The sequence below is a fragment of the Tenrec ecaudatus genome, chromosome 9, assembly GCF_050624435.1.
Source record: "Tenrec ecaudatus isolate mTenEca1 chromosome 9, mTenEca1.hap1, whole genome shotgun sequence".
Classification (NCBI taxonomy): Eukaryota; Metazoa; Chordata; class Mammalia; order Afrosoricida; family Tenrecidae; genus Tenrec; species Tenrec ecaudatus.
In genome coordinates, this window is record NC_134538.1 from 148,935,487 (window position 1) to 148,955,872 (window position 20,386).

Consider the following 20,386-nt stretch of genomic DNA (forward strand, 5'->3'; position numbering starts at 1 on the left):
GGCAAGAACAGGCATGCACTTTGGACTGTCAGACTTTGGCATGGTGGTTACACATTGGGCTGCAATCTGCAAGGTCGGTAGTTTGAAACCACCAGCTTGCTCCCAGAGAAAAAGAAGGGGCGTTCTACTTCTGTAAGCAGTTACAGTCTTGGGAACGCACGGGGCCAGTTCTACCCTATTCTACAGTCACTGTGAGTCGGCATCGACTCGGAGTTTTTATTTTGTTTTTTTTGTTCTTCTTAACTTTAGAAATGTTGTGGTGTGGGAATTAAGTTCAAACGTTGTAACCTTGGTTTGAGCTTCATTGAGCATTAATAGGCTCTCAGTACTGCAGCTTCTGTTTTCCAGGCTTAGGATCAAGTATTTATAGTCTGTGCATGTTGGCACTAAGGGAAACCGACTATCCTCGATCTTAGATGCTTGTTTTCTTTTGCTTCTTTAGTCTCTGCCTGCTGAGGATTGTTTGATCTTTGGTCCAGGTGAGGAGGTGATTGGATTGTTTTAGAAAGTGAAAAAGTGCAATATAGAATTACTCCCCACTCCACCCTGGACCTTCAGGTGGTAGGCTGAGCAAAGAGACTCCATAGTACAAATTGGGTCAGGAAATTACTAAGTCTATGCTCTGATTTCAAAATCCAAGCTTCTGACTTTGAACAGGCCCAGAAAAGATCCGGAATGCGGGGGGAACCACCCTCCCTGGATCCTAGGTGACTGTCAGTTTAAAGGAGTCCACAGCCAGACCCCTCTCCCGCGGAGTCAGTCCTGATCCACAGTGACCCCATAGAGCAGTGGTCCTTGACCTTCCTCATGCCCCCACCCTTTAATATAGGCCCCCTCCCCAACCATAACATTATTTTTGTTACTACTTCATAACTGTAATTCTGCTACTGCTATGAATCGGGTGACCCCTGTGAAAGGGTCATTCAACCCCCAAAGGGGTCGTGACCCACAGGTTGAGAACCTCTGGGCTTACAGCGTAAACTCCCCCCTTAAGCCCTTATGGATCAGGTAGCCTCTCCCTGTAAGCTGCTGCTGGTAGGTTAGGGTTGTCGGCCTTGTAGCCAGCAGTCCAGTGCTTACCCGACAATGCCCCCAAGGCTCCTAGTGGTGTGTCTAAACCCAGCACACATCTGAGTGGGAAAAGGCGTGCAGTGTGTGTACTTTCATGCAGATGTGCACGCCTGAAAAGCAGTTAGCTCTTACTTGGCGGTAAACCGAAGGGGGAGCAGCGCCTCTGTCCCAGCAGTGTGATGGCCTGCGGGGCCAACAGTCCGCCCTCGGTGTGCCTGCATCGGAGTGCAGAAAGAAGGAACAGCTCACCTGTGGATCGGGCTGCACCTCTACGTTTGACAGGCAGCACTCTGGTGAAATGTGTGCTTTGAGCAGAGTTGCCTCCTATAGTATAATTTGAGTTTTTTTAAGTATCAGGCAGGAAGTGTTTTGCAATAAGTATAATTGAGTCGGTTCTGACTCTATAGGAAGGTCAGCCTGCCGACAGTGGCTTTCCAAGGCTGTCAGTCTTTATAGGAGCAGAAAACCCCATCTTTCTCCCAAGAAGCAGCCAGTGGCTCTGAGCTGCTAATCTTGCAGTGAGCAGCCAAACTCATCACTACCATGCCACCGGTGCCCGACACTGCTGATTGCGTCTGCTAGTTGTGTGCCACCAACCCAGTATTGGGGGGGTGGGGGGGCGGACGGACCAGTATGCAGTCCCTTGAGGAAGACTAGCTAATAAAGTTTATTCGTGTTTCTCAAACTTAGCTGCGCTGCAGTGTCACTTGGGGAACTTCAAGTCCTGTGGCCAGGCCATGCTCCAGACCAATTAAGTCTGGATCTGTGGGGCGGGGAAAAGCTCCCCTAGTGATTCCCGCAGGAAGCCAACCGAGAGACAGCAGTGCCAGTGTCTCCCTATGCAGGGGAGGGAGTTTCCTTATTGTCGAGAACGATCAAAATACGGTCGCGGCTGTGGTATGTCATGCTGTGTAAACCAGTGGGCAGGCAGGCTGAGGTTAAGGGAATGTAGGCAGCAAAGTAAATGCATTGGATTTGCTGTCACATTGAAGAATAGTGTGCACATTTTGATTAGACTCAACAGAAATCAGTGTATTGGGAAAATACTCTAAGAAGGGAATAGCTGTACAAATATTCAGGACACAGCTAAGGTAGGAAAACACATTCAACTCCTGTGATAGACAAGTAATATCTGGAACAGGTTAAGATTTCCCTCAAATTAACAAGAAAATCATTCAAAAATTAAAGCATTGTCAGCAGTTCATAGAAAGAAAGGGAAGAAGAGTACGCATATAAAAAGACTCTCAGTCTCACTAGTAGAGAAAGTTAGTAAAATTGCCGTTTCCCCGCACCAGATGAGTCAGTGGAAGACTGTATTAGTGGTACGTGTGAGAAATGGGTGTGCTGTTTGTTAGTGGGAGTGCACGTTGAAACTGTTTCTGGAGGACAATCTGGCAGGACCTTTTCAAGTGAAAGGCACACACCCTTTAACCAGCACTCCACTTTTCCGAATTTCTCCTCGAGAGCAGTCACCATGCACGAGCACTGCAGAACGTGGGACCACGCCAGGGTTGACCAGCAGGCCCTGAGCTGACCAGAGAGGATCTGTGCAGCACACGATGAGGTGCTTCTCGTGCTGCCGTAGCGGAGCTCAGTGACAAAGGACAGAGAACGGCAGTGCCCCATTGGGTGGCTCTCCAGCACACACTTATGTAAACGCATACAGTTTGGCCTTTTAGGAAGGATTCTCATCAGACTAAGTCTTCGTCTGTCTTACCCTCCAGACAGAAAGCGGACTGGGGAGAGTAGGTGGAAAAGAGGACTTTGTTTTTTTCTGTCGTGTTTAAATTTTTGTACAAAAGAGTGACCACTAGAACGGGTTAACAAAGATGGACGAATATGAAACTACTTCAGGGAGAAGATGAGACATAAAAAGCAAAATCAGCAAAAAGGAAAAAAATCGATGAGTTAGACTTCATCGTGATTATTATATTTTGTACATCAAAGGAGACACAGCATGGAAACTGTGTGGAGGCCGTGCATCTGATACGGCCTTCGTAGTCAGCAGCAAGACACAGCCCAATTACAACATCGACTTAAAAAAGAAGAAATATAAAGGACCAATAAGAAGTGGAAAGATACTCAACATTATTAGCCATTAGAAATACAAATTAAAAAAAAAGAAATACAAATCAAAATTACGATGAGCTACCAGTCCACATCCACTAGGGTGATTGCAATTTTTAAAATGGAAAACAAATAGTATTGAGGACATTGTGGAGGGCTGGAGTTTTCATCTTTTGTTTGCTTGTTTGATTTTTGTGTTTGTGACTTCTCAAAATTACATATGGAATTACCATATGATCCAGTAGTTCTTCCCGATTGTATCCAAAGGCTTGAAGCAGGAGCACTTACATACGCACCAGTGTGCTGTACATTATTCACAGTAGCCAAAAGTTGGAAATTGCCCCCGTGTCCATCAAAAGATGAGTGAGTACACAAACGTTCTGATACACACATGACAGGTCTGAACCTGGGAATCCTGGTGCTGCATGAAGTTGGTCAGACCCTCCGTGCTTCTTGGCCCCGCTTACGGAAGTCCCTGGAGCCGAGAGCAAAGCACCCAGGGGTTACCCGGGACTGGAGGGAGGACTGGACCGATGCTAAAAAACTGCTGGGGAGAGTAGGATTTAAAGAGCACTTTGATTAAAGGGAGGAGACAGTTTGTCGGGTGGAGGGGGAATGGAGATACAAAGGCAAAAGTTTGGGTTTGAGAGAGGAGCCTTAAGTGCCTTAATCCACCAATTCTGAAGTTAAACTCCACTTTCCTTGCAAACCTGCTCCCCACTGTTCTAAAACGAACGTGTCGGTATGGGGAAATGCGGTGAGAGAGCCCTTGTTGCTGCTGGTCCAGGACTGAGGTGGATGGGCCCCTCCTCAAAGTTCCCTTTCATTGTTTCTATGAGCAAAGGTCAGGGTGTGAGTTACCCCCGAAACGGAGCCAAAGATCATTTTTACAAATGCCCTTTAAACGTCCCTTTTAATTAAAGTAAGGAAGCCAGAGTCTGAAAATAAATGCTCCTGTTTTCAGTTCCTGCCGTCTTCTGTTTTCCTGTGAGCTGTTGAAAACATCACCTTTCCATGTGGCTTGATTTCAGCCGCCTTCTCTTTACATTTACTGCATATTCTCTAGCCGCCTCAATAGAGGTGAGGCTGGCACACATTTTGGTTTTAAAAGACCTTTACTTGATCCCTGAGCCTAACTGGAAATTAAGAGCCTTGACATCCCTCCGGGCTACACACAGAGCAAAGACAGAGGGAGTGAGAGGCTGGTATTTGGCGATGTTGAAGGATCAGGCTGTTTTCTTTACAATTTACAAACGGCAAATTTTAGCAGAGTTGTTTCATTTTGACTGGATGAACCTTTGTAGTGTCTTAGGAATTTTAGTGTAAGGCCATCAATATTTTCCCATAATTCTTACTTTGGCCACTGCCATGACTTTTGTTTGCTGAATGTAGCCTGGTTTGTGGCACGTTGCTGCTGCTGTCTGCAGTGAGCGGGTTCAGACTCCTAGTGACCCTGGAGGGCAGAGCAGAGCTGTCCATGCGGTTTCCCCGGGCTGACGTCGGTTCAGAAACTTCTCCAGATCCCACCGAGCAGCTTCCAACTGCCCACCTTAGTCAGCATGTAGCCACTGCACCACCAGGGCTTGGTTGGGGGCCCTGTGAGCCCGCAGGAAGGCACTCGGTATTTCAGGGAGTTAACCACCCACTGCCAGTGGGAAACCCACCAGTGGGAGAAAAGTCCTGGTGGTCTGCTTTCGTGACAGCCTAGCAAACCCAATGGGGCACCTCTCTGACCCCCGAGGTCATTAGGAGTCAGAATGCACTGGGCAGCAAGCCCACCAGGAGTCCTCGGTCCGAGGGCGAGTATCAGAAAGCTGGTTCCAGGCCCATCACAGGATGGCTGAGAGGTTCGGCTTTCCCTCTGTTGAGCCTGCTGATTGCCTCCCCTGTGGCTTAACGGCAAGCCTTCCTTAACAAGCACCCTGAGTAGCTGGGGTTTCTAGAAGGCTCCAGGACCAGTGATTAATCCAGCTGGTAATGAGAGCACCGGCTGTGGGGCTGAATTCTAGAGACGAACCATTTAACTCTTTCTACACTGGACAGTTTGTTTTCCTTAGCCTTAGAACTGCTTATTTGGGACAGGCCTCGAAAGAAGCAGGTGCAGACTTGCCTTTCTTCGGTGAACTCTCCCAATCGCTGTACATTTTTAAGCAAAGCAGGCCACTTCTTCCCCAAATGTAGAGACTTGAACAAGGAATGTTTACAGGGGTGTTTTACCTCACCTGCTGTGAGGGGCCCTGGTGACGAGTCGGCAGCTAGCACTGTAGAAAGCAGGGCTCTGTCTCCGAAGCAGACCCTCCCCCTGTAATTGATGGGGTTTCTGCCTGTGGTCGCCAGCTTCCCTCTGCGCCATCCCCACTTCGCCTGCCTCTCCTGCCAGCCTCTCCTGCCTTCTTCCCCTAAGTGAAGGCAGCAGTTCTCAACCTGGGGGTTGTCACCTCTTTGGGGGTCGAATGACCCTTTCACAGGGGTTGCTCGATTCATAACAGTGGCAAAAGTACAGTGATGAAGTAGCAACGAAAATAATTATGGTTGGGAGTCACCACCACATGAGGAACTGTATGAAGGGTCGCAGCATTAGGAAGGCGGAGAACCACTGGTTTAAGAGCTTCCCGTCTTTGAAGCCCCTTTGAGAGGCTTGCTACTTGGCTCCTCTCTCGTTGTAGTTGCCCTTGAGACACCTTTGCTGCTGATTCCATTAGTAATCAACCTGCAAGTACATTGTTTTCAGTGCTCAAGGACCAGGCAGAACACATGCTTGAAGGACCTGTACCTGGAGGTGGGCTGGTATGGGCTTGCTTCCTCTGGGCGGGGCTTGAGCCCTTGGCCTTTCTTGGTTCTGCATTCTGTACATCTCCTCAGCCCTGTGTAGCCAGAGAACAAGCGGACTCACCCTGCCCCTCCTGCCTGCCTGCCTGCCTGCCTTCCACCCAGCCGTCCTGAGGAAAGGAGGAGGAGGAGCGTCTCTGGTCAGGGCGCAGAGAACAGTTTCAGAAAGTTGGTTATGTCCTTCATTTTCTGGAGTAGACACCTCGATTTTCCTGATGTAAAAAATAAAATCTCCTTTATCTTTGAAATATTCCTTTTTGGCAAATAGAAGTATTTAGCAGATTCCGGATGAAAACCAGTGGGTCAAAGCCACACTCTTGGAATCCTGCTTTGTTGTACATTCGGACAGTTCATTTTTACATCATAGATTTGGAGAGCAGATGATTAAGGCACCTTTTTGGGAAAAGAACATATTTTTTGCCTCATAACATAAAATGACCAATCAGTTAGTTGCCAAATAGATATTGTGTACCCGTTGTAGAAGATATATGGTCCCTAATAAAATTTAATGAGAAAAATCAGAGAATTAGTGTGTAATTCAAGCTCCTAATTTTATAGTCAAATTTAGAGATGCTATAGGAATTGCTGAGAAAAGGTCATTAAGCTAGTAAGTCTAAGGTGCTGCTAATCTGGTGTGCCTTTCTCGCTCATCCTTTCACTGCCCCTGCAGAGTGGGCCTGATTGCTACCATTTGGCAGGTGAGACAAATGAGATTCACAGAGAGAGAGGCTTCAGAGCCAACTCAGGGTCTAGTGCCCGTGTTTGCCTTGCTGTGTATACCAAGAGCTGCCTCAAGAGAAGTAGTTAAGATGTGTTTTCTGAAGACTCTAGGGCTTGATGGGCACTGGGGAATCAGTGTTGGCATTTGACTAGTAGCGTGAGGAAGTTAGATGTGTGAGGGGAGCCAGGCTCATACGGGCCCCGAGACAAGAATTGGCTCTCTGTTCCTAAGCTGGTGCAGAGATCCACCTAAGAGAACCAGAGCTGCCTGGTCAGTTAGGGGGTGAGGAATGGAGGGTGGGGCCCTGCCCAGCGAGAGTTCAGTTCAGTAACTGGTACATAAAGACCATCTGAATATTTCTGGACACCAGAGTCATGGACCGTGTGGGAAAGCCCGTCTGGCAAGACTGTGGGCTGAGGGAGAGAGAGGAGAGCTTGGAGTTGCCCAAGAAAGCCAACTAGTGGGGGACAATCATAACCCTAGCCTTAACTCAGAAGGAGGTAAAAGGGGGACTGGAGACAAAGGGGGGTGGGTACCACAGAAAGAAATCATGGTTATTTGGAATGAATGTCTAGAACCATAGGTTTCCAACTGATTTGGCTTATTAACACACACACACACAACCCCTCCCTTTTTTTAGAAAAAATAATTACCCAGTGCTCCCTGGCAATTAAAAACACGTGTACTCTAGTTTATAGCCCAGGACAGAGTGTAGATACCTGGTTTTGCACCTCCTGGGGGGCTGTGGTGCCCACTTTGGGCAAGACCTGGGCAGACAGACTCTGTCAACTGTTCTCTACGAGTTCCTGCTGTGTGCTTTTGTCTGATTGATTTAGAGAGATTTGACCCCAAGGTAAGCAGTTCAAAACCACCAGCCACGCTGCAGTAGAAGGATGAGGCTTTCTACTCCTATAACCCACAGGCACAGTTCTGCTCTGCTCTGTAGGCTCACTATGAGTCAGAACTCGATGGCAGTGAGATGGAGATTTTTTAAATTTATTTTTTAGTGTTTTCTCCAGACATAGGTCTGAATACTTTAACACTGTTAAAGGATTAAAAGAAAAGGAAGCTTTAAAAGTCTGTGATGCATATTTAATTTTTGAATCTGAGAAAGCCACTGTTTTTTATGTGAAGAAGCATAAATATTATGCTGCGGGGGTTAAACCTTTTCCTTCTCTTTGTGTCTGAGGCTGGAAAACGATCCTGCAGTGCAGCCAGCGTAGAGGGGAGAATGACTTTGAGATGCACTTTCCTAAAATAACGGCAAGAGTGACCTCATGAGCCGGCTGATAGCCTGGGTTTGCAAATGGATCCGTTTCTGTTAGCCTGCTTTGCTGGCTCTGGCTGCCGCAGAGCCCTGTCTGTGGAGAGCATTGTCGCCTAGCCTGTGGACTGTAGGCAGCGGGGCACAGTCAGCTCGCTCTCTGTGCAAGAGGGGACGGTGTGGGTGAACTTGTCTGATGGGGACTCGTGCCCTGCTGCATGTCAACTGGAGTAATCGCTGATCAAACTATAGCCCCTCTTTGTTATACTAAGGATTATAATTGACACACAGGATGTTCCATATAAAAAACCACCCCCACACCCATTTTCTCCTTCAAGCTCAAGGGTACCCACGTCCATATTTTTCCTTTTCTGTTTACAGCTCCACGCCCGTGCCCTCAAGTCTGCCATATTGCCCAGATGCCCTCTCTGGCCACAGGCTGCAGAGGCCGGTGTCCCGAGTTGGAGGGTGCTGCTGCCTTCTGAGCGGTAGAGGTGCGACAGGTTCCAGGGGAGCAATAGGACGGAGGTGCTTAAGGTCGCCTGTTACCATGGAGTCCATTCCAATCCACAGGGACCCTGCAGGGCAGAGTAGAGCAGCCCCATGGCTTCACCAGGCTGTCTTCTAAGTGCACAGGCTGCCATGCTGTCTCCTCCAGAGCAGCTATGGGTTCTAACTGCTCCCCACCCCTTAGCCGCCGAGCCCTAAACCACCGGGCTTCTTGTTTGAAGTTGAGAGCTTGGTAAATTGTTTCACTGACCAAAAATCATTGTCAGCGATTAAGACTATTCACCAAGTACCCCCACCCCCATCACACACACACACACACACACACACACACACACACACACACACACACACACAGAGAGAGAACAAGAGAGAGAGATAGAGTGAGCACCAGAGCCAGGACATAGAGAAGACCCGGAACCCATGTCGGCCTGGATTTGTTTGTAGAACCGGTCTGAGCGATGTCCATGTGTGTTCCAGATCATGCATCACTCGCTGCATCTCACACCCCTGCACATACTAGAAGCTTCCAAGAGAGGGTTAGGGCTGGCTTCCCCTTTTCATGAAGAGCCTGTTTGTTCTTCGATCGTGTGTAACCAGCTGCTCACTGAAGCCTTGCACTCTTTGTAGTCGCTGTTTATTTGATTATTTGGGGCTTTCCAGATACCTGGTCACGTCCTCTATCAGCGATGGTGATTTCCCCGCTACTCGCCTGTTTCCCTCTTGTGGAATGGCATAGGCGGCCACCTTCAGAATGATGTTGAAACATCTTGTCTGTGATGTGTTCAAGGCTGGAAACTAAAGGCGGGCAATAAGCTGTAGTACCCATAGTAGCTGGCCGAAGTCAGACTCGGAGCCCGTTCCCTGCTCTGATCTTAGAAGAGTAAGTCTGTCATGGTCTACTTTCTCGCCCTTTGTAAAATAATTCTTATGCATAATCACGGAGCTATGGTGCCTGTGGGAAAGATGGCTTCCCAGCTGCCTTTCCTAACTAGTGACACCTCCCTCTTGTCTTCCAGGCCCAGCTCCGGGCGTTTATCCCAGAGATGCTCAAGTACTCCACAGGCCGGGGGAAGCCAGGCTGGGGGAAGGAGAGCTGCAAGCCCATCTGGTGGCCGGAAGACATTCCGTGGGCCAACGTTCGGAGTGACGTCCGCACAGAAGAGCAGAAGCAGAGGGTGAGCTGCCCATTGTCCCGTTGTGTGCCAGCCACCCCGATTCTGGCCATTTCTCCTCCTCATTATGCCTGTGTGTGGCTGTCAGAGGTACTGACTCCCCTCACCCCGTCACTGTCGAGAGAAGACTGGAACAGGGCCACGGAACAATGCTTCTTCACAGTGGCTTTTTGGAGCAGCCTTGATTTTATGGGGTGCTTGCGTAGACCGGAATACAAGTGAAGTAACAGCGCTCTGAAGGCTTGGGCTCATTGTTGGAAAGTTACTGTCTTGGAGCTGGGGGAGTGTGAGTCAATGGTAAGCCTCTGTTCAAGCAGACTGTTCCTTCCCTCTGTCAGCTTCGTTTGCCAATGAGCTTGGACCTTACTTTATATCCAATGCTTGCCAGGAGTAGCATGCTCAGTGAGAAGTTTACTGGTTGGCTTCACTTTGGAGTAGTCGATAAAGCCCAAGAGTTAAGCCACAGGAAGGAAACTGGCGGTGAAGTTTCTGCTGTGTTACTCTGTGCTCGTGCATGTCCAAGGGAAATAATCCTGCAGGTGTTTGGTTGGGTTTGATAAATCAGCAGCCGCTCCTTCAGTCGTGGGACTGAATCACCCAAGGACTTCGAGGCTCAGTGTGCTTTTCTGGCCTTTTGCTGGCAGGTTTCGTGGACCCAGGCCCTACGCACCATCGTCAAGAATTGCTATAAGCAGCACGGGCGGGAGGACCTTTTATATGCTTTTGAAGACCAGCAAACGCAAACGCAGGCCACAACCACACACAGTATAGCCCATCTGGTTCCATCACAGACCGTCGTCCAGACCTTTAGTAACCCCGACGGCACTGTCTCGCTTATCCAGGTGAGTGGCCCACGGAGAGCAGCACGGGTGTCTGCAGCAGGTCGGGCAGCGCCTTTGCCCCAACTCTCGTGTGCACTTTACATAGCTCCCCAAGAGCCTTCCTCGCTGAGGTTGATTTCTGAAGAAGGCTTCAGCGGGTTGCATTTGCCGGATACAGAGCTATGGCTGGCTCGCGTGGGCATCTCCAACATGAAACAGCTAGCCCTGGGGCACGTGGTCCGCGGTGAAGCACATTGTGTTGCCAGGTGGAGGGAGAGTAGCACGTCAGCCAGCCTGACGTTGACTGGCGTGGTTGGGGTCGTGCTCTGGTGCTCCTGCGAGTCTGAAGCGGGACTTCAGCAGCTCGGCCCCAGGGCAGAGCCGTCGGTCCCTGTGTGTGGAATGGCATGAGTCTTAACTTCAGCATAAAGGCGAGGTGGAGAGTCACTTACCCACACATCACTTTCCGTATTTTTCTTTAGGTTGGTACAGGGGCAACAGTAGCCACATTGGCTGATGCTTCAGAGTTGCCAACCACAGTCACTGTTGCCCAAGTGAATTATTCTGCCGTGGCCGATGGAGAGGTAAGACCGAGCCTGCAGTCTGCATCTGTTTCAACACGGCCTGCAGTGTGGAGGCAACCGGCTGGGGAGTAAGGGGCCCACAGACAGGCTGCAAGTAGCTTCTATGTCTGTAGCAGGATTCACACCAGACCACGATTGCTTTGTAATCAACCCCATTCTATGTGTTAATTGTAACAGTTGAACTACGCAGGTCATTATGATTCAAACCTGACTGCCTGGAGCCCTGGTAGCAGAGTGGGTTGTGGGTTGGACTGCTAGCCACAAGGTCGGCAGTTCAAACCACCAGCCACCGCACTGGAAAAAGTCGAGGCTTTTTCCTCCCATAAGGAGTTACTGTCTTGAAACCCACAGAAGCAATGCTACTTTATACTCAGTGACAAGTGAGATTTTTATAGGACATTGGGAAGGGACTGTTAGAGAATTGATTCAAATAATAATAACTTTTACTGAGCACCTATTGAACTAAGCATTCAGCCCTGTGAAGTAACAGGTTCTGTTGCCGTCTCTTTGTACAGATGTACAGAGTTTAGATGACTTTGCCTGAAGGCGGAGCAAAGTGTTGAGTCTGGGTACCATGTTTTCAAAAGCATAGCTGAGCTCTGAGCTTTGAGCCATCAGTTCAGACCCATGAAAGAGCTCGTTACGTGACACTGGGTCTTTCCCTGAAGTCCCCTAGAGTGGTGTACTCCTGAAGCTTGAAACACCCCAGCTGACGTCATCCAAGAGTAGTGCACGCCCCATGTGGAGCTGGAAGTGTGACCACACCATGTTCAAAGCCAGGGACGGTTCCACAGAGAGCACTCATGGCCCAGTCACTCGGATGTGTGCCCCAGGAGGCCAACTGAGGAGAGAGGGGCCCCGCCTGAGCTCCCCTGCAGGGACTCAGAAGAGCATGCGGAACTGACCTTTGTGAGCACTGTGTTCCCAGCAGCTCCAGCCTCGCGCCGGGGCCCTGCTAGGCAGAGGGGCTCGGTGGCCGGGACAGGGCAGCACTGCCCTGTTGGGTCTCTGTGACTGACTCTTCACCGGAGTAAGAAGCCTCATCTTGCTCCTATAGAGCAACTGGTGGTTTCAAACCGCTTTTTACTCCTGTCAAGAGTGGCAGCTTTATCCTGGTGTGGATCCTTGTCTTACTTAGAGGGGAGCTCTCAGATCTGTTGATGGAATGCTTTCTTTGTGCGAAGAATACTTACTAACTAACCTGAGTGGCACAAAGGAACAAAACTCCCTCTAGCTCATTTCAGATGATCTAGGAACACAGAACAAGCTGCATCGACGATACAAATGAACACGGACACAATTTCAGAATATTAGGGTGTGACGTATACAGTCCAAAGCTATGGCTGCAAAACCACGGGAACTTGTACACAACAATATCACAACACAAGGCTCTTGCACATGGGTTGTCTGGCCTGCTGCCCCTTCCTAAAGAATGCTGCTGCTTTGATTTGATCCCATCAGAACGGCTGTTTTGACATCCTCAAGAGACTCAGGTCCTGTCCTTTTCCGTGTTCTCTGAGTTTGGGAAACAAGAAGAAGCCTGACGGCGCGAGATCAGGGCTGTGGGGTGACTGGGGGGTAGGGTTTTCCAAGAGATTCCGATGGGACTGCCTTCGAAAATGAGCAGGTTCATTCACACGATGGGAAACATTACTCACAGTGCAGTGTTCTTTCAACCTCTTTGTAATAAGCCTCGATGAGCATCCTGTATCCTTCAAGAAAATCTGCCGAGATTACTCCTGTGAGATCCCAAAGGACAGCCCAAGCTGACCTCTTGGCCTTGAATTCACCTGACCGGCAGACCCCTCAGAAGCAACTAGTTTGATGGGGCTTTTTTGTTTTGTTTTGTCTTGTTTTCTGAAGCACCCGAATCAGACTAAGACCAGTGTGTTCCTGAGAGGCCCTACCTGCAGCTGTCCAGAAGCAGGTGTGAGCAGGCTTTCTCGGGAATAAACCCATGCGTCTATGAACTAGAACCCCAGCAGCGACAGTTTTTGACTTGGCTTGGGAAAAAAGATAGCTGTACAGGTCAGATTTTTGTTTTTAATTTTTTTGTTGACACACACTGGATATACACCAATTTCTATATGTATAATGCAGTCACATTTTTTCTGTTTTAATTTTGATAGCATATTCATACATACAGATTTGAGAATTTATTCTCTTGTATAATAAAACACCAGTTGGTATTGGTGGTATATCATATAATTAATTAATTGGTGTGTCAGAAGAGTAAAGTTGGGAATGAGACTATATTTGAACTTGTAGAAGTCGTTCGTGTTTAAAGGGGCGACAGACACACCCAGATGTAGCCATTGTGGTGGTGGTTGTTGTTGTGTCAGTTCCGACGCACAGCGACCCATGCACAACAAAAGGAAACGCTGCCCAGTCCTGCACCAGCCTCCCTGCTGTTCTCGGGCCTGAGCCCCTGGGTGCAGCCACGGGGTCAGTCCCTCTCCTTGCGGGTCTTCCTCTCGTTTGTTGCCCCTCCACTGTCCAGAACGGGAGTTTGAATCTAAGCTACCAGCACGTGTGATCCTTTTGCCGCTGCACGGTCCCTAGCGGGCGAGTGTGTGTGAGTACTAGTTAGCCCGGCATCTGGAAGGTGAACGTGCTGTGGAGGACAGGGTGCTCTGAGGCCACGGCGGGAGCACTGCAGAGGGGCTCTTCCGTCAGTTTGCGAGGAGCGGGGCTGTCCAAAAGACACGTCCTGGACACAGTGCAGCTCGAAGGTGCGCAGTGAGACCAAGGCTCAGGGCAGAGTCGTGCTCCTGCCAGGGCCACACGTGCAGGGCGTCCTGTCGTGTCATGCAGAGCCTACCAGAAGGAGAAAGGGAGCCAGTTGGGGCTTCGTTCATCATCGCTCAGAATAGCACAGAGCCAGTGGCGCGTGCTCTCACTCTCTTTGCCCTCCGGGGTTGGTAGCCCTTTTGGGGGGAATGCCTGTGTCTCTCCTGCGTCAGCCAGCACACCCTGACCGCTCCCAGCAGATGGACGGAAGCCCAACAAAGGTTAAGCCAACAGATAAAGCACTGAGATTCACTAGGAGGCACTTCCAAGAAGTGCTTAGTCTAAGGGGACTTCTTTACTTACTGCCATATTACTGATTAGAATGCTCTTCTTCTTGTTCCTGTGTCCCTCCACGCAACTACTGCCCTCCCACCACTCTGCTGGACACCGAATGCAGCTTCCTTACGTTACCGTGCATACGACACCATTTAAATACGGTTTTCCCTGCTATGATAGTTGCAATGTGGGGGCAAGTGAGAGCTGCTGTACTGGGCCAGACATGAGCGAGGGACGGGCAGAGGACAGCTAATGATGGCCGTAGGTGACTGTGCTGGTCAAGCTATGAATGGACAGTGTGGCTTGCCATCGAAAGCAGCAGCTTGTTCACAGCGAAGCTGCAGGAGTAAGGAGATCTGAGCAGTAAAACCTTGGGAAGCAGAAGTGCTGTGAGCTCCTGAGCAGTAGTCTTTGCAGCTCTAAAGGTAGGAAACGGGATAGCTCCATCTTGACGGCCCTGGAGGCTTCCTGGCACATTCCACAAGAGGAACGTAGCTCAAAGGAATGTGTCATTCTCTGAGGCTTTTGACAGACATTCTGAGTTAAGGATCATGATCTAGACATAGTAACAGAACCTGTTACTGGAGGGGGATTTAAATGCCTGCTGCTTCCTTGAAGACACAGCAGTGACCTGAAAACCTGAGCTAACCACTCTTTGGCCCCCCTCTGTGTGAGTCAAGGGCAGCAAGAGTTCTCCAAGCCCACCAAGGACCTCGGTTCCAGGGGCCCCTTGAGACCAGACCAGCTGGTCTGCTTACCACCCGCCACGCTGCGATTGGAAGCGGCCTTGGAGGCCCTTGCTGCTGCATGGCTTCTGTGAGGGGCAGCTACCCAGCCAGTTTGTGTTGACCAAAGCAGAATGCAGCAGCTAATAGAGCTCGAAGTGGAGAACACGGAGCACTTCTCCACCGAGGGTCGTGTTGCCCCTCATCCATCAGCTAGAGACAAGCCCTGCAGCAAAGTGGTTATGCGTTGGGCTGCTAATCACAAGGTCAGCAGTTCAAAACCGTCACTTGCCCCACAGGAGAAAGGGCTTTCTACTCCTGAAAAGAGTTACAGTCTCAGAACCACACAGGCGCAGTTTGACCCAGGCTTACAGGGTGGCTTTGAGTCGGCACTGACTCCGTGGCAGGGGGTTGAGAGGCATCTTATGCCGTGACTGGAGGAGAGTAGTGCTGACGGCTAGCGAGCGGGGAGCACGGGCGGAGGGTGCTGTGCATCCGATGAGGCCAGGACAGCCCGAGGCAGAGTCATCAGGAGAGCGAGGTGGCAAAGCCGAGCAAAGCTGGGTGCTCCGCACCAGCACCAGTGATTTATGGGTCTTTGGGAGCTGGGGGTTGAACTGTTTTCTTGTATCTTCACAATTCCTTCCAGTGCCGAAGAATGTAGGTGTTTATATGTATTTACTGAGTTTGGCAGCATTTATAAAACAATATGAAATACCTTCGATCTGAAGTTTATTGGGATTTACCTTATATAGAGAGAAGAGTAGATAAGGGTATTCATCCAAGCCCCGTTAGTAAAGACGAAAGACCGGAAACTACCCAAATGCCCATTATGAGATAGCTAGCTAAATCAATCATGGTGCAGCAATATAAAACAATGTGGCCATTAGTGAATCATGGGCAAATGAAGCAGCTTTATATGTTCCAAAAGGAAATCATTTTAGAGATGCATTGTGAAAAAGCAAGGGGTTACAGCTTCATAGACTACACTTTGGGTTTCGTTTTTTAAATGGGATAGTGGAGGAGTTAGCGGTGTGTGTCTATAAATATACTCGCACAGTACAGTGTCTACACAGCTACACAGAGATGGTGACAGCAGTGCCTTTAGGCAAAGGATCTGGAAGACCAGAATTATTGTTCATTTGGTAGAGTGAATTTTTTTTTTATTATTAAATAGCTGTTTTACTGGTGTGTGGGGGTTTTCCGGGAAAACCAGAAAACCTGCTAGACAAATTCTAAAAGAACTGTAACACTTAGAGTGAATTTTTTTTTAACAATTTATTGGGGCTCATACAATTCTTTTCACAGTTCATACATATACATACATCAATTGTATAAAGCACATCTGTACAGTCTTTGCCCTAATCATTTTTTTCTCTTTTCTTTTTTTACATTTTATTAGGGACTCATACAACTCTTACCACAATCCGTACATATACATACATCAATTGTATAAAGCACATCCATACATTCCCTGCCCCAATCATTCTCAAGGCATTTGCACTCCACTTAAGCCCCTTGCATCAGGTCCTCTTTTTTTTTTTCCCCTCCCTCATGTGCCCTTGGTAATTTATACATCGTTATTTTGTCATATCTTGCCCTATCCGGAGTCTCCCCTCCCCCCCTTCTCTGCTGTCCCTCTCCCAGGGAAGAGGTCACATGTGGATCCTAGAGTGAATTTTGTATGATCACTCTGTCCATTTAAAATCTTTGGTTTTTGAACAGGTAGTGTGTATGGGTATGGTTGAAAACATTTTGATATGAAATATGTAGTGGGAAGCCACCACAAGAAAATGATAGCCCAGCGTCTCTTACGAACACAGGTGGGATAGTCCTTAACAAAATACCAGTGAACAGATCCGACAGCGTCTGAAGAGTCGCACACCATCACCAAGTGGGATTTATTCCCAGAATGCAGGGATGGCTCAACATTAGAACTGGGAAATCAATCCGTGTAAGACAGCGCTTCAGTGGGACAAAGGAAAAGAATCGCATTATCACCTCTATAGACTCCGTAAAACCCAACACCAGCCCCCCCCTCCTCTTTTTCCATTAAAACCCTAGAGAAGATTAGAACAAAGGGAAATTCCTCAATATGATTCAGGGCACATCAGAATAGTTAACAGCCAACATTATGCCGAATGGATAAAGACTGAGAACTTCTTGAACTTGAAACAAGATAATGGGCCGGCTCCCACTACTTCTATTCAATTTAGTATTAGAAGTCCTAGTCTGAGCAATAAGACAAGAAAAACACAATCCAGAGTGAGGGCAGAGGATGAAATTAATTTAGCACAAGATACAATACTACATACAGAAAAATCTCAGCATCCACAGGAAAACTTCTAGTGCTAATAGAAGAATTTAGTAAAGTTTCAGGGTTTAAGGTCAACAAACAAAAGTCAGATAGGTTTCTACACACTAGCAATGAGAAATCTGGAAGGGAAATTAAGGAAAGAATTCCATTCGCAGTGACCTCTAAGGGAATAAAGTACCTACAATAAATCGAGCCGGAGAAGGGACTAATACAGAGAGAGATCTAAAACTACACCAGAAGATTGGAAGTAGACCTAATGAATGGAAAGATGTTCCATGGCCATGAACTGGGAGACTTGATGTTGTTTAGATGTCAGTACAACCCAAAGTGATCTTTGTAGACACTCAATGTAATTCTGATAAAAATCCCAACAGGCTTCTTTACAGAAAGAGAAAACCAGTGCTCACTAAATAGGGAACAGCCAGCGAATCAGGGCCAACTCATCGGGACTCACGGGGCTTCTGAGACGTTCCTCCTCATGAGAGTGGAGGCCGGTGCGTTTGAGCCATCCACATGTGGCGAGCAGCCTCACAGCAGGGCTCCCGACTCGCCATCAAGTCATGGCAGACGCATAGCAACCCCGTAGGACAGGTAGCACTGCCCCTGTGAGTTTCCAAGACGGTAACTATTTACGAGATTAAGAAAGGTCTTTTTCCCATAGAGCAGCTGGTGGTTTTGAACTACTAACCTTGAGGGTCGCAGACAAACATGTAATCGGGGCTCCTCATGGAGTGACAAAACAAACTCCCTACTGTCAAGTCTGTCCCAGCTCATAGCCACCCTCTAGGACAGGGTGGATCTGTTCCTGTGAGTTTCCTAGACTGTAACTCTTCTCACGAGAGTAGAAAGCCCTATCTTTCCCCCACGGAGCAACTGGTAGTTTCAAACTGGTGGCCTCACAGTTAGCAGCCCAACACGTGACCATTACACCACCAGGGCCCCTGATGGAATGGCAAGAGGCCCCAAATAGCTCAAACGGTGATGAACGAGAAGAGCAAAGTGGGGGGACTCGCACTCTCTGACTTTGAGACTACTAGACGGTTACAGAAATCAACACGCCCGGTACGGGTATAGCAGCAAACAGACCAGCAGCACAGAACGGAGGCTTCAGAGATACCCCACATCCCTGGTCAGCTGATCTCTGACATGGGTGTTAAGTCCACTGGATGGAGAAAGGAGGCTCCAATAAATGGTGCTGGACATCCACATACATGTAGAAACATGAAACCAGATCCTTGCCTCACACCATACACAAAAATAAATCTAAAATGGGTTAAGAACCGAAATGTTAAATGTCCAAATTAAAACCATAAAACTCTTAGAAGAACAAGGACATGCAATGCTGTCAGCTCGAGCTTTCAACAGTGGATTATGTAACAGCACAAACAGCAAAAGACGTAATGAACTGAACGTCATAAAAGTTAAAAACCTTATACGAACTATGTACATAAGACCTAGTTAGAAGATGAGGCAGAGGGCTGGTGTTCATGGGGGACGCCGCTCACTCAGAGCAGCAAAGAGAAAATGTCTGCATTCGCACGTTTGTACAAACTGAAAAACTGGTGTGGGTCTTGCTGTATATGTTCTCAGCAACAAAATAACATTTAGAAGAAAGGGGAGGAAATAGATACATTGGACAATCTTGCGTGGTGTCTCCATCCACCTGCCCCCACCCTACCCCCACCACATACTTTCAGTGGTTTGTCTCCTTCCAGAATTGCTTTATGCAAATGTAAGCAAGCCACATGCACATTCTGTACCCCTTCTTTTTGTACACAAAAGGTGGCATTCTAAATGCTCTGTTCTGCACCTTATAGAGAGGTGCTTTGGTGGCGTAGTGGGTTATGCAGTGAGCAAACCAACAGGGTCGGCTGATCAAATCCACCAGCCGCACCACAGGAGAAAGATGAGGCTGTCCACTCCTGTGAAGACGTACAGGCTCGGAAATGCAAAGGGCAGTTCTACTCTGTTCTGTAAGCAGGATGGGCTTGAGGGCAGTGAGTTTGGTGGGGGGAGGGGTTGCCTTATAGGTCATGCAAATATAAAAGTATGGATGGATGTGTGAATTTTGCCAAGCATAAAGCACATTTTTAGGGGAAGTTTTTTTTGTGAAGATAATGATTTTGTGGCTTTGAATTTTCACTCTCCTGGCCTTTTTGCCTCAGGTAGAACAAAATTGGGCCACGTTACAGGGAGGTGAGATGACCATCCAGACGACGCAAGCATCAGAGGCCACTCAGGCAGTGGCCTCGTTGGCAGAGGCCGCCGTGGCAGCTTCTCAGGAGATGCAGCAGGGAGCGACAGTGACCATGGCACTCAACAGGTAGGGGCCGGGGTGGTGTGAATGACCTAGATGTGGATGGAGGCTCCTTAAAGAGGCATGCTGTGTCTGTTTGTCTCAAGTGTCAGGTGGAGTTGTTTTAGAATCCACCGCTGGCTGCCAGTCGATTCCCCCTGGTGCTGGTCCTGTAGGGTGGGCTAGACGGCCCCAGAGGGTTTCCAAGGCCTACATCTTTATGGGAGCAGCCTGCCACCTCTTGCTCCTGAGGAGCAGCTGGTGGGTTCGAACCATGGGCCTTTCTTTCTGTTTGCAGCAGACTGCTTAGCCACTGTGCCACCAGGGCTCCCTTTGAGACTCCTCACACACAGGCTCTTGTAGGTTACCTTCCAATCAGCTCTCTTCCACTCCTCCCTTCAGCAACCAGTCCCACCTGCTTTGATCCAAGCTCTGGGTAGTTTTAAAGGAGCCAGAGATTGTTTAGAGCAGCGGTTCTCAACCTGAGGGTCTCGACCCCTTTGGGGGTCAAACGACCCTTTCTCAGGGGTTGCCTAAGACCATATTTCCAATGGTCTTAGGAAGCGAGACACCACTCGTCTGTCCGTCTCCAAGCACCCACATGCAGATACACCCACATACAGGGGTCACCACAACGTGAGGACCTGTATGAAAGGGTCGCGGCATCAGACAGGTGGAGAACTCCTGGTCTAACGGACCCCATGGCTCCAGGATTGCCTTTCACTCCTGCACAGAAAACTGCCCTGGGGAGAGTTGGCCATGTTCCAGCAGATCAAGATTGGGTTTTCCGGCTTTTTAGGACCTTGTGTCCCCTTGCTCATCAATGACCACAATGTGAAATCAGTGTGAGGTACTAGAAAAGAATTGAAGATGTTCTTTGTCAGCTCTGGGTAGGAAGAGGAGCCCTGGTGACTTCGTGGTGACGTGTTGGGCTGCTCACCAC

General features: G+C 48.7%; 1 protein-coding gene and 1 non-coding gene across 6 annotated transcripts in view; one reads left to right on the plus strand and one right to left on the minus strand.

The window, feature by feature from the left end:
• NRF1 (nuclear respiratory factor 1) overlaps positions 1-20,386 on the plus strand; it is a 119,500-nt gene that overhangs the window by 71,251 nt on the left and 27,863 nt on the right. For all 5 annotated transcript variants that reach the window (XM_075558653.1, XM_075558654.1, XM_075558655.1 and 2 more), the window contains 4 exons: positions 9,479-9,637; positions 10,279-10,476; positions 10,938-11,039; positions 19,313-19,470. In XM_075558653.1, the coding sequence (XP_075414768.1) occupies positions 9,479-9,637; positions 10,279-10,476; positions 10,938-11,039; positions 19,313-19,470 (617 nt within the window). The remainder of the gene's footprint in view (positions 1-9,478; positions 9,638-10,278; positions 10,477-10,937; positions 11,040-19,312; positions 19,471-20,386) is intronic.
• LOC142457520 (U7 small nuclear RNA) lies at positions 16,025-16,085 on the minus strand. Its single transcript, XR_012786242.1, has one exon. It is a non-coding gene; the product is annotated as a U7 small nuclear RNA (small nuclear RNA).